Below are 12,312 nucleotides of genomic sequence, written 5' to 3' on the forward strand. Positions count from 1 at the left end.
TATCCAGTTATATTATGTGCTTTGAGGAATGCATCCAGTTATTTTTTAAAACAATCTACTGAGCTGGCCAGAACCAGTTATTGAGGGAGTCTATTCCACATTTTCACAGCTCTCTAAAGAAGCCTTTCTTTTCCACCAGATGTAAAGAGTGCCCCCTTGTCCTCTGTAATGACCTGAACGTGAATAACTCTACACCAAGCTCACTATATGGACCACTTATGAATGCATACATGTTGATCATATCGCTCTTAATCTCCCCTTCTCAAGAAAAAATATATTCAGTTCAGCTAATCATAGCTGAGGTCCTCCATGCCTCTTATCGGTTTGGTTGCAATGCTCTGCACTTTCTCTAGTTCCCCAATATCCTTTTTTGTGAACTGGTGCTTAAAATTGAACTGCCTATTCCAGATGAGGTCTTCCTAATTATTTGTACAGGGTCAAATGTATGTCTCTCTCTTTGGAGTTTAAACCTCTTTTAATACAAGGAAGCATTTGCTAGCTTTTCAAAACTATAACTTGGCATTACTTACTATTATTAAGTCTATGATCTACCAGAACAACCAGATCCTTATCCACCATTTATTCCCCCAGTTGTACTCCCCCTAGTATGTATGATATATAAAAGTTTTTAGCCCCCAAGTGCATACATTTACTTTTATCAACATTAAGCCTCATTTGCCACATAGTTGCCTAATTAAATAGTGCATTGAGGTTGACTTGTTGGGAGACATCCTGTAAAGACGTAATTCCACTGCATAGCTTGTTGTCATCGGCACAACACTGAAATGGTACTTTTAATCCCAGACCCTATATCATTTATAAATATGTTAAAAAGTAAGGGTCCTAACACTTGGGGTACACCTCTGTTAACCTATTAGACTATTAGACCATTTATATTACGAATCATTAATCACTACTCTCTGAATACGGTCTTTTAGCTAGTTTTCTCTCCATTTACAAACTGATTTTTTTAAGCCCGTGGACTTTAATTTACACATTAGCCGTGTATGGTGAACTGTGTCAAATTCCAAGTATACTATGTTCGCAACCACTCCTTTATCTAAGATTTTGCTTACCTCCTCATAAAAAGAAATCAGATTTGTTTGACAACTGTGGTCTTTCATCAATCCATGCTGACTATTGCTTTAAAATATTATTTTTTAGCAAAAACTCTTCTATGTGGTCTTTTATTAAGCTCTCAAGTATCTTCCTGACTATAAAAGTTAAACTAACCGGTCTGTAGTTACTTACAGTAAAGAATTTGATCCTTTTTTAAATATAGACACCACATTGGCCTTACACCAATTCAGTGGTACAACACCAGTCAATAAAAAGTCAATAAAAATTAGCAATAATGGCTTAACTTTGAGCACCATTGGGATAAGTCATCTGATTTAGGTGCTTTATTCACATGGCAAAACTGTGCTAGTGGGGCAAACCTTTTTACATGCTGACAACAATGCTAATTCTTATGGTGGGGTTAAAAAGGACCAAACCAGGGTATAAAGACACTAGTATACAAAAGTGGTTTATTTGTGCCACTGGGTAACATTCTAAGAGATTGATGTTCATTTATCTGTCTTCTAGATCATGGGCTACAGATTGGACTTCCGGGACCACCTGGCCCACCAGGCTTGCCAGGATTACCTGGATCACAATATGGCGATATAACAGCTTTACTCCAAAGTAAGAAATAATGTTGTAATGCTAAGTACAGTTCAAATACATATATGTTTTACCTATGATAATTTTTCTCATTCTATACAGTCAATTATGTATTTTACACATGGCTGCCACAATACACAAGCAATTAAGGCATCTAGTTTCTGAGTCTGCAATGGAGATTCAACAATGTCATCTCTCTGTTTTGGTTTTGTTCATTGGATGCGGAATTAGTCTCAATACCATTGTTCAGTTAGCACTGAGATGAAGATATAATATAATTGAACCAGGGAGTAGTACAGTAGTACAGTGCCGTGCAATAGGGGTGTGTAAATGCTGTATACACCACCACAATGGATTTGAAATGAAACAAACAAGATGTGCTTTAACTGCAGACTTTCAGCTTTAATTTGAGTGTATTTACATCCAAATCAGATGAACGGTGTAGGAATTACAACAGTTTGTATATGTGCCTCCCACTTTTTAAGGGACCAAAAGTATTGGGACAATTGGCTGCTCAGCTGTTCAATGGCCAGGTGTGTGTTATTCCCTCATTATCCCATTTACAAGGAGCAGATAAAAGGTTCAGAGTTAATTTCAAGTGTAGTATTTGTATTTGGAATCTGTTGTTGTCAACTCTCAATACGAGATCCAAAGAACTGTCACCATCAGTGAAGCAAGCCATCATTAGGCTGAAAAAACAAAACAAACCCATCAGAGAGATAGCAAAAACATTAGGTGTGGCCAAATCAACTGTTTGGAACATCCTTAAAAAGAAAGAACGCACCGGTGAGCTCAGCAACACCAAAAGACCCGGAAGACCATGGAAAACAACAGTGGTGGATGACCAAAGAATTCTTTCCCTGGTGAAGAAAACACCCTTCACAACAGTTGGCCAGATCAAGAACACTCTCCAGGAGGTAGGTGTATGTGTGTCAAAGTCAACAATCAAGAGAAGACTTCACCAGAGTGAATACAGAGGGTTCACCACAAGTTGCAAACCATTGGTGAGCCTCAAAAACAGGAAGGCCAGATTAGAGTTTGCCAAACAACATCTAAAAAAGCCTTCACAGTTCTGGAACAACATCCTGTGGACAAATGACACCAAGATCAACTTGTACCAGAGTGATGGGAAGAGAAGAGTATGGAGAAGGAAAGGAACTGCTCATGATCCAAAGCATACCACCTCATCAGTGAAGCATGGTGGTGGTAGTGTCATGGCGTGGGCATGTATGGCTGCCAATGGAACTTGTTCTCTTGTATTTATTGATGATGTGACTGCTGACAAAAGCAGCAGGATGAATTCTGAAGTGTTTCGGGCAATATCATTTGCTCATATTCAGCAAAATTTTTCAGAACTCATTGGACGGTGCTTCACAGTACACATGTACAATGACCCGAAGCATACTGCGAAAGCAACCAAAGAGTTTTTTAAGGGAAATAAGTGGAATGTTATGCAATGGCCAAGTCAATCACCTGACCTGAATCCGATTGAGCATGCATTTCACTTGCTGAAGACAAAACTGAAAGGGAAAATGCCCCAAGAACAAGCAGGAACTGAAGACAGTTGCAGTAGAGGCCTGGCAGAGCATCAGCAGGGATGAAACCCAGCGTCTGGTGATGTCTATGCATTCCAGACTTCAGGCTGTAATTGACTGCAAAGGATTTGCAGCCAAGTATTAAGAAGTGAAAGTTTGATGGATGTTTGATGTGTGTTTGTTAATCTGTCCCAATACTTTTGGTCCCTTAAAAAGTGGGAGGCACATATACAAACTGTTGTAATTCCTACACCGTTCACCTGATTTGGATGTAAATACCCTCAAATTAAAGCTGAAAATCTGCAGTTAAAGCACATCTTGTTTGTGTCATTTCAAATCCATTGTGGTGGTGTATAGAGCCAAAAGGATTAGAATTGCGTCCATGTCCCAATATTTATGGACCTGACTGTATATCAGTCTGGATTTCGCACCACTTCCTCAAACTTAATCTATCCAAAACTGAACTTATAATTTTTCCTCCCCCACGTGCCTCCTCCCCTAATCTCTCTGTAAAAATCGATGGCACAACTATCAGCCCATCCCCACATGCCAAGGTCCTAGGAGTAGTCTTGAACTCTAAACTCTCCTTTAAAATCTTGCCGCCTCAACCTTCGGAACATCTGCAAAATATGCCCCTTTCTAACCAATGACACAAGAATGCTCTTAATTCACTCCCTGGTCATCTCTCGCCTCGATTACTGCAACTCCCTCCTCATTGGCTTACCTCTGCATACTCTATCCCCCCTTGAGTCCATCATGAATGCTGCTGCCAGACTCATCCACCTTACCAGCCGCTCTGTCTCTGCTACTCCTCTCATCCATTGGCTTCTGCTCACCCAACAAATTAAATTCAAAGTACTAACAACTACCTACAAAGCAATCCACAACTCTGCCCCAGCTACATCACTCACCTAGTCTCAAAATACCATCCTAATCGTTCTCTTCGTTCTTCTCAAGACCTCCTGCTCTCTAGCTCTCTCATCACCTCCTCCCATGCTCATCTCCAGGACTTTTCCAGGGCCTCTCCAAGCCTATGAAACTCCTTACCCCAATCTGTCCGTCTATCTCCTATTCTATTAGCTTTTAGACGATCCCTAAAAACCCTCCTCTTTAGAGAAGCCTACCCTACCCACACCTAACAACTGTATTTTCATTTTGTCCATCTGATCATCACCCACAGCTACTACCCTTTGTTCCACTTGACCCCCCCTTCTAGATTGTAAGCTCTAATGAGCAGGGCCTTCTGATCCCTCCTGTATTGAATTGTATTGTAATTGTACTGTCTTCCCCGATGTTGTAAAGTGCTGCGCAAAGTGTTGGCACTATATAAATCCTGTATAATAATAATACCCTGGCAGAATTTATGATTTCTTGCCATTTTTCAGAGAATATGAATGATTACACAAAAACATTTTTTTCACTCATGGTTAGTGTTTGGCTGAAGCCATTTATTATCAGTCAACTGTGTTTACTCTTTTTAAATCATAATCACAACAGAAACTATACAAATTACCCTGATCAAAAGTTTACACACCCCAGTTCTTAATACCGTGTATTGCCACCTTTAACATCAATGACAGCTTGAAGTCTTTTGTGGTATTTGTGGATGAGGTTCTTTAACTTCTCAGATGGTAAAGCTGCCCATTCCTCTTGGCAAAAAGCCTCCAGTTCCTGTAAATTCTTGGGCTGTCTTGCATGAACTGCACGTTTGAGATCTCCCCAGAGTGGCTCAATGATATTGAGGTCAGGAGACTGAGATGGCCACTCCAGAATTTTTACTTTATTCTGCTGTAGCCAATGACAGGTCGACTTTGCCTTGTGTTTTGGATCATTGTCATGTTGGAATGTCCAAGCACGTCCCATGCGCAGATTCCTGGCTGATGAATGCAAATATTCCTCCATTATTTTTTGATAACATACTGCATTCATCTTGCCATTAATTTTTGCCAAATTTCCTGTGCCTTTGTAGCTCACACATACCCAAAACATCAGTGATCCACCTCCGTGTTTCACAGTAGGAATGATGTACCTTTCATCATAGGCCTTGTTGACCCTTCTCCAAATGAAGCGTTTATAGTTGTGGCCAAAAAGCTCAATTTTGGTCTCATCACTCCACATGACTTTGTGCCAGAAGGTTTGAAGCTTGTCTCAGTGCTGTTTGGCATATTGCAAGCGGGATACTTTGTGGCATTTGCGTAGTAATGGCTTTCTTCTGGTGACTCGACCACATAGCCCATCTTTCTTCAAGTGCCTCCTTATTGTGCATCACACAATAGCCACACCACATGTTTTCAGAGAGTCCTGTATTTCACCTGAAGTTATTTGTGTTTTTCTTTGCATCCTGAACAATTTTCCTGGCAGTTGTGGCTGAAATTCTAGTTGGTCTACCTGAGTGTGGTTTGGTTTCAACAGGACCCCGCATTTTCCACTACTTGACTAGAGTTTGAACACTGCTGATTGGCATTCTCAATTCCTTGGATACTTTTTAAATCCCTTTCCTGTTTTATACAGTTCAACTACCTTTTCCCGCAGATCCTTTGACAACTCTTTTGCTTTCCCCATGACTCAGGATCCAGAAACGTCAGTGCAGCACTGGATGAAAGATACAAGGGTATGTCAGGAGTCCAGAAACTAATTGGCCTTTTTTACACCCACACTAATTGCAAGCAAACAGATCACAGATGAGGATGGTTATCTTTAATAGCCATTCAAACCATTTTGTGTCAACTTGTGTGCATGTTATCAGGCCAAAATCACCAGGGTATGTAAACTTTTAATCAGGGTCATTTGGGTAGTTTCTGTTGTCGTTACCATTTAAAAAGAGTAAACACAGTTGATTGATAATAAATGGCTTCAGCCAAACACTAATCATGAGTGAAAGAAAAGTTTTTGTGTTATCATTCACATTCTCTGAAAAATGGCCAAGAAATCATAAATTCTGCCAGGGTATGTAAATTCATGAGCACAACTGTATGTATATTTATTTATTTATTTATGTACTGTGTGTATACACACACACACACACCTATACAAATTTGTATATACAGTATATATTTTTTATTTTCTTTTTCTTTGTTACTGATGTATCCCTCATCATTTTTATTCTGGTATCTGTATTAATAACCATTTATTAATATTTATACAAATCTAGCTTCTGAATTCAGAGGACTTGTTGCACAACCAGGACCACCAGGTCAGCCTGGCCGCCCAGGTCGCCCTGGCGCACAAGGCCCACAGGGCCCACCAGGACCCATGGGACCACCAGGAAATTCTGTAGCAAGCTTGACAGCTGGTTTCACTCCAGAGGACATAGCAAGTTACCTGCAAAGTAAGTACAATGCCTTTCTGGCCATGACAGTGTTATTTAACTATTTTAGATATTGCCTTAGCTACAATTCACTGTTTCTGAGTTTAACTTTCAAACACTCATTACAGGAAATATGGTAAAGAAATTATTGATCTAAGTCAGGAGTCTCCAAACTGTGCCCCGAGGGCCAGATGTGGCCCTTTGCTAGCCTTTATCTGGCCCTTGGGCACTATTCCTCCCACTGATATGAGGCACTATTCCTCCCACTGACACCAACAATCAGGCATTATTTCTTCCACTGATACCAATGATGGGATACTATTCCTCCTACTAAGAGGGGCACTACTCTTCCTATTGACCACCAATCCTGAGGCCATATTTATTCTTACTGATGCCGGGCCCAGGACATTTCTACCCCCGATAGCCACAATCCAGCCCTCCTAAAGTCTGAAGGGCAATAAACTGGCCCTTGTTTGAAAAGTTTGGAGACCCCTGATCTAAATCATCATTACTAATATTGGTACCATTTTGTTTCCTAAGATGTGCAACATATCGGAGGCATTCCAGGACCACCCGGACCACCTGGGCCACCTGGACCACCAGGCAGCGGCAGCAGCAGTTTCGCCACCTTCGCTGAGGACTCCAGGAGCGATGTTTTACGGACTGAGCTTATTGAATATCTAACAAGTAAATATATATATATTTTTTTTACTTTCTTTAATGCCTGACCCAGGGCCAAGCATAAATGAGAGGTGACATAAAGGTCATGCTTCCATTCTTGTTGCCTGAGCAGATTCTGTCTATGTGCTGGTATATTCAATGGTTATGGAATATGGCATCTTACTGATTGCTGTATATTTTTGTACAGTACACATTTCAGTTGCTTTTTACTCTGTTTTACAAACAAAACTTTTTCTTTAAATCTTCTCAAAGACAAATAGTTCCATGCAATCTTTTCTACAAATGTAATACTCAGTATGCATTGTTTGTGTAGCGGTACCCCCTAAAGGGCTGCTGGTAGTTGTGGTCCGTCTGTCACCCTTCCCAGCCAGGCACACAATCTTCAGTCACTCCCAGACAGAAAACAGTCTATGCACTTTGTTTTTGTATTTTTATTGAGGGGATTAAACTAGGATGGTAATAGGGTAGATATGAGATGCCTAGTTGATTGCAGAAAATGTAGGGACTGAACTATATACATCTCCAGTATATACAACTTTCTTCAGCACTGATTGAACTCTTGATCTCTCTCTCTCCAGCACTTTACTTGGCTCTTGATCTCACTCTCCAGGACCAGCTAGCACTGATATGCAGGCCTGACACTGGCCCAGCCAGGCTCAAAGCAAATGCCCTTTGCAGGCAGGTACCTCATGCCCCTACGGTGTAGCAAAAATATAGGTAGTCCCAATGCTAGCTGTCCACGTGGCTACTGATCCCAGCACCACCTCTCCAGGCCCTGCCAGCCCCCCTGGCTGCAGCTGCCTCTCTCCACTGCCCATGCCACAACAGTCCACTCCACTGGCTCTGCACCCATCCCAGACTGCAATCTCCCAGTCCTCTCAGGCATGCCTCCCCTGTCCTTCCTGACTGTGTGTCACTCACCAGCCCTCCTGGCTGTGACGTGTACTTCCTCCTGGAGATATGCCTGGCAGTGCTCTCCTGCTGTCCTCTCCTTGCTTTCGTGCCACCTGTCCAGGACACCTCTGTGTGTCTTGAGAGGGTCCTGTCTGCACCCGGCTGCTAGCCAAGCTTGAAATTTGCCTATTACTATCAAAAACCTAACCACTACCACTTCTAGCACAATAGAGGGTGCCACACTTTTTTAATGAAATTAGGAATATGAAGTGCAAAGTCTACCACATTATAACTTACACTCCCTTTATTTTTCACAGGTGACAACATCCGCCGATACATCTCTGGTCCACCAGGACCACCTGGACCTCCTGGACCACGAGGATTCAAGGGAGACAGTGGGGAGATTCGATCATCATCTTCTTTATCATCATCATCCCTTTCATCAGGCTCCTCATACTCTTCTTCATCAGGCTCCTCATCATTCTCCATAGATTATAATGAAGTGGCATCTCGTGTAACAGAACAAATCCAGAGTAGGTTCTTTGCTTCAGTTGCATTTCCAGCTAGTAGACGTAGATCAGGTTACAGAATTGCTGAAACAGTATAATGTTGTTGCATGAACATACACACTCATTATCCTTGTATCGCCCTGATTTTGTTGGTTTGCAATTTTCAGGTCAAGGCCTTCTTGGAGATATCTCTTTCAGCCAGCAGAGAGTTTCTGTTCCTGGACCCCAAGGACCACCAGGACCACCTGGAATCTGTCAGATATATGCAACCCATTCTAACATCACCACTGATCTTATGGAACTCTTCAGAAGTAAGAGAACGCTTTCTGTATTATATTTTATCTATATTCTTAACACATAGAATAAAGAACCAATGATTAAAAAATAGCATTTCACTGTTTGAGAAAGTCAGTAGCATTTGCTTATATAGAGCGTGGTTTATCCTATAAGATAGTATAGAATGCTGGTCTATATTTGGGAAAGTTTTAGCATTTTATACCAGTAGTAAATAACCACTGTAAAGGATTAATATAGTTTGGTCTACCAGCTGCCATCATAAAGTTAACTTCTATGTGAAGGTATTTGCCACATTATCCAAGAGGAAAATTAACAACTAAACTCTTTTATTCTTCAGCCTATGGAACCATTACCGGGCCACCAGGTCTGGCAGGACAGAAAGGCGAGAGGGGATTCCGTGGTCTCAAAGGTAACAACATGATATAAACAAGACTTTTTAAATGTACAGTGCATTTATCAAGTTAAATTATTTTATGTTTTTTAATTCATTATGTATGGGCTTTTATTCTATTAATCTACCAAAAATAATTTTAACAAGAGTACATTTCATTATAAAAAATCTAGCTTTATCCTGTACATTATTGAGTCAGTCACTATGTGAACCACATTGATATTCTTTATTCTATTCAGTACAAAATAAATATTGTACCTAAATCAAGTTGCTGCTTTCTAGTGAACTTTTAGACACCATGTATTATGGTTTTGCTCAAAAGGCCAATACAGCTGATTCACCAAGCAGCAGGAATACTGTCTAATACACTGAGTTAAAATTGAATGTTTTTTGCTTTATGCTTGAAATGCTAGTAGAGAAAAAGAAAAAAAAAACACAAATCCTGCAGTTCTCTGTGTTAAAGACGTAAAAGCAAAATATGAACGTTTTTCCTTATCTCTACAGGTGACAGAGGTGAACCAGGATATACTGGACCACAGGGACCAAGGGGTTTTAAAGGAGAGAAAGGTATGCTATTAATATACATATTTTTGTAGTTCCAACAAATCCCAGCATTGTTTACAGAATATTTATTTAGAGATTTATCTTCTGAGCAGCTTACACACTGATGGTCCTACCACAGTCAAACACACAGTCTATGGCCTATCTGGTTAGAAGCCATTAAAAGTAAGCTAGTCACTATCCACAAAAAAATTATAATAGGCTGCCTGCAAAAGAAGACTCCCAATAAGTACCTCCACGGCACACGAAGAGTCATAACTTTGCTTTCATGTAGATCTATGGCTTCAAGCAGAATGTGAGGAACCGGATAACTCCAAATGTGTTGGATACCTGTGTCCCCTGCTGTGCATTGCAGTCCCATAAGCCAGCCTGTATGTCACTACCGGACACAGTAGTGATGTATGGGCCAGTAGATTGAACCACAGAGCACAGAGAGGGACCAAGCATCTGACACACCTGAAAGTGTGGTGGATTATGAAGATTCTTTGGCAGCTGTAGCTCCCGAAGAGAGTACAGATTTGACTCAGCTCCCACCTTAGAGATGAGTCTTCTTTTTAAAAAAATGTTGGGATAGCATTACTTACTAAAGTTGTAGACAGAAAAGCTATACAAACATGGTAAATATATTCAAACCATAGGCAGAGAGTAGGGTTTGAACCTAGGGCCCCATTGCTGTAACACAAAGCAACTAACCACCAAGCCAAATTTGTTTTAGAACATCCTGTATTCCACATTAGTGGACAATATATTTATAATTATATAGATTTTCTTGTGGTTATCAGTGAGCAATATTATATTATTTAAATATATGTGACACCTGTAAAGAGAGAAATTTAATAACTGTCATTGCTGAGTTCTTTCTAAATCAACTAGTTGCAAGGCTTCAATGCTTTTCGAGTCACTGATCTGGAATAATTATGCGAGAAATTGAAAAATAGATTAGAAGACCTGTTCTGTATGTTGGTTCTGGATCAGAGACTCATCACATTGAAGCAAAAGGGTCAACATGACAGCCAAACATGTAGGGATTCCAGAATGGAAAGGCAGCAATGTCCAGCTTTATGCTTTTTTTCAAGACATACTTTAAATTTACATTTTTTGTTTTTATAGGTGACTCTATAACTGTAGGAAAAAGAAAAAGACGAAGCCTTGGTGTTTGACAAAACCATCTTAGCAAGTGATTCCCAGGATCATCTGCTGCTTAATATGATGAGAGCCATAAACTTAAGCTGAGAGTGCATCAATCTTGTTTCTGTACACCCAGCAGTCCACATAGGATCTGGACACAGTGCTCCTCCACAAGAACATTTCAGAGCAACAACAAGCAATAATTTATATCAGCCACTCAACATTTTGTCTTCATTCTCCACCGATTCCACTGATACAGACATTGTCTATGACTTTGGAGAAATAGTAAAGATGTGTAAAGATATTCATTATGTTTGTTAGTATATTCTCTAGAAAAAATTGGAATTGTTAATGCCATAATACTTTAAAGATTAACGGGCATTAAAAGTATTTTTTTCTAAGCAGTGACTAGTTTAAGAGATACAACCTGTAATTCCTACTGGGGATTATGTATCAACGAGGTGCAAAAGATTAATTTCTTAATGGATAATGAAAAATAATTCCATATTCACCCTAAGAAGGTAACACAATTTTGTATATATGCCATGAGAAAACCCTGATGCAATTCAGCACCTCCTTCTTACGCTATCCCCTCCAATGCCAATAATTAACGTCAGAAACCACAGACAGGAAATACAGACCTTTAGATGTTTTTGAACTAATACTCCCAGCAAGATTTGTCAACACGAGCGATGCAGTTCAGGAACTACCAAAGTTGCCTGAAATTGCCTTGCTACACAATCTGGGAACCCAACTTGAGTACAATGGCACTGGTGTTATAAAAGATACTTTGTCTTCCAATCTAATTCCTTAATTGTTTTGTTTCTTTTATTCTTTAATACAGATATGGTTGTGAGTGTTATTTTATAATTAGACTTGTACATTTAAAAATGTTTTTTACAAACTCATTTTAGTATCCATAGAATATCTTTTATATTTTTTAATATCATTTAAAGCCTAAAAGTATTCGGCAGTTTGGGCCCATATGCAGAGGTTTAGTGAAAAGTTTACAAGATGTAGAGATAAAACAAGCCTTGTATGTCCATGCACTAAGAACGGTCTGTGCCAATAGCCTGTTGTATTTATTAACCATATAGAATACAAAAAGAAGTCAATACTGATAATCTGTAGACATGCCTTTGAGGCACAGGCACATACACAGTTTGGTATCAGCTGAAGTCTCGAGATGCTGGTCTTTATGAATTTTGACAACGCCAAAAACCTTGACTTCACAATAGAATAATCTAGTAGATAATGTAAGGGGGAACATAGTACAAGTAAACATTTCATTATGGATCAGAAAATGGGTTATCTATCATAAATTTTTTTTTTTTTTTCACCAAA

General features: G+C 39.8%; 1 protein-coding gene across 3 annotated transcripts in view; it reads left to right on the forward strand.

The window, feature by feature from the left end:
- COL17A1 (collagen type XVII alpha 1 chain) overlaps positions 1-12,312 on the forward strand; it is a 77,102-nt gene extending 64,790 nt beyond the window's left edge. For all 3 annotated transcript variants that reach the window (XM_073596096.1, XM_073596098.1, XM_073596097.1), the window contains exons 49-56: positions 1,588-1,686; positions 6,352-6,528; positions 7,048-7,194; positions 8,400-8,615; positions 8,759-8,902; positions 9,226-9,297; positions 9,784-9,846; positions 10,951-12,312. In XM_073596096.1, coding sequence (XP_073452197.1) covers positions 1,588-1,686; positions 6,352-6,528; positions 7,048-7,194; positions 8,400-8,615; positions 8,759-8,902; positions 9,226-9,297; positions 9,784-9,846; positions 10,951-11,000 — 968 coding nt within the window. In that variant the 3' untranslated portion in view covers positions 11,001-12,312. The remainder of the gene's footprint in view (positions 1-1,587; positions 1,687-6,351; positions 6,529-7,047; positions 7,195-8,399; positions 8,616-8,758; positions 8,903-9,225; positions 9,298-9,783; positions 9,847-10,950) is intronic.

The sequence above is a fragment of the Aquarana catesbeiana genome, linkage group LG08 (genome assembly GCF_042186555.1).
Source record: "Aquarana catesbeiana isolate 2022-GZ linkage group LG08, ASM4218655v1, whole genome shotgun sequence".
Taxonomy (NCBI): Eukaryota; Metazoa; Chordata; class Amphibia; order Anura; family Ranidae; genus Aquarana; species Aquarana catesbeiana.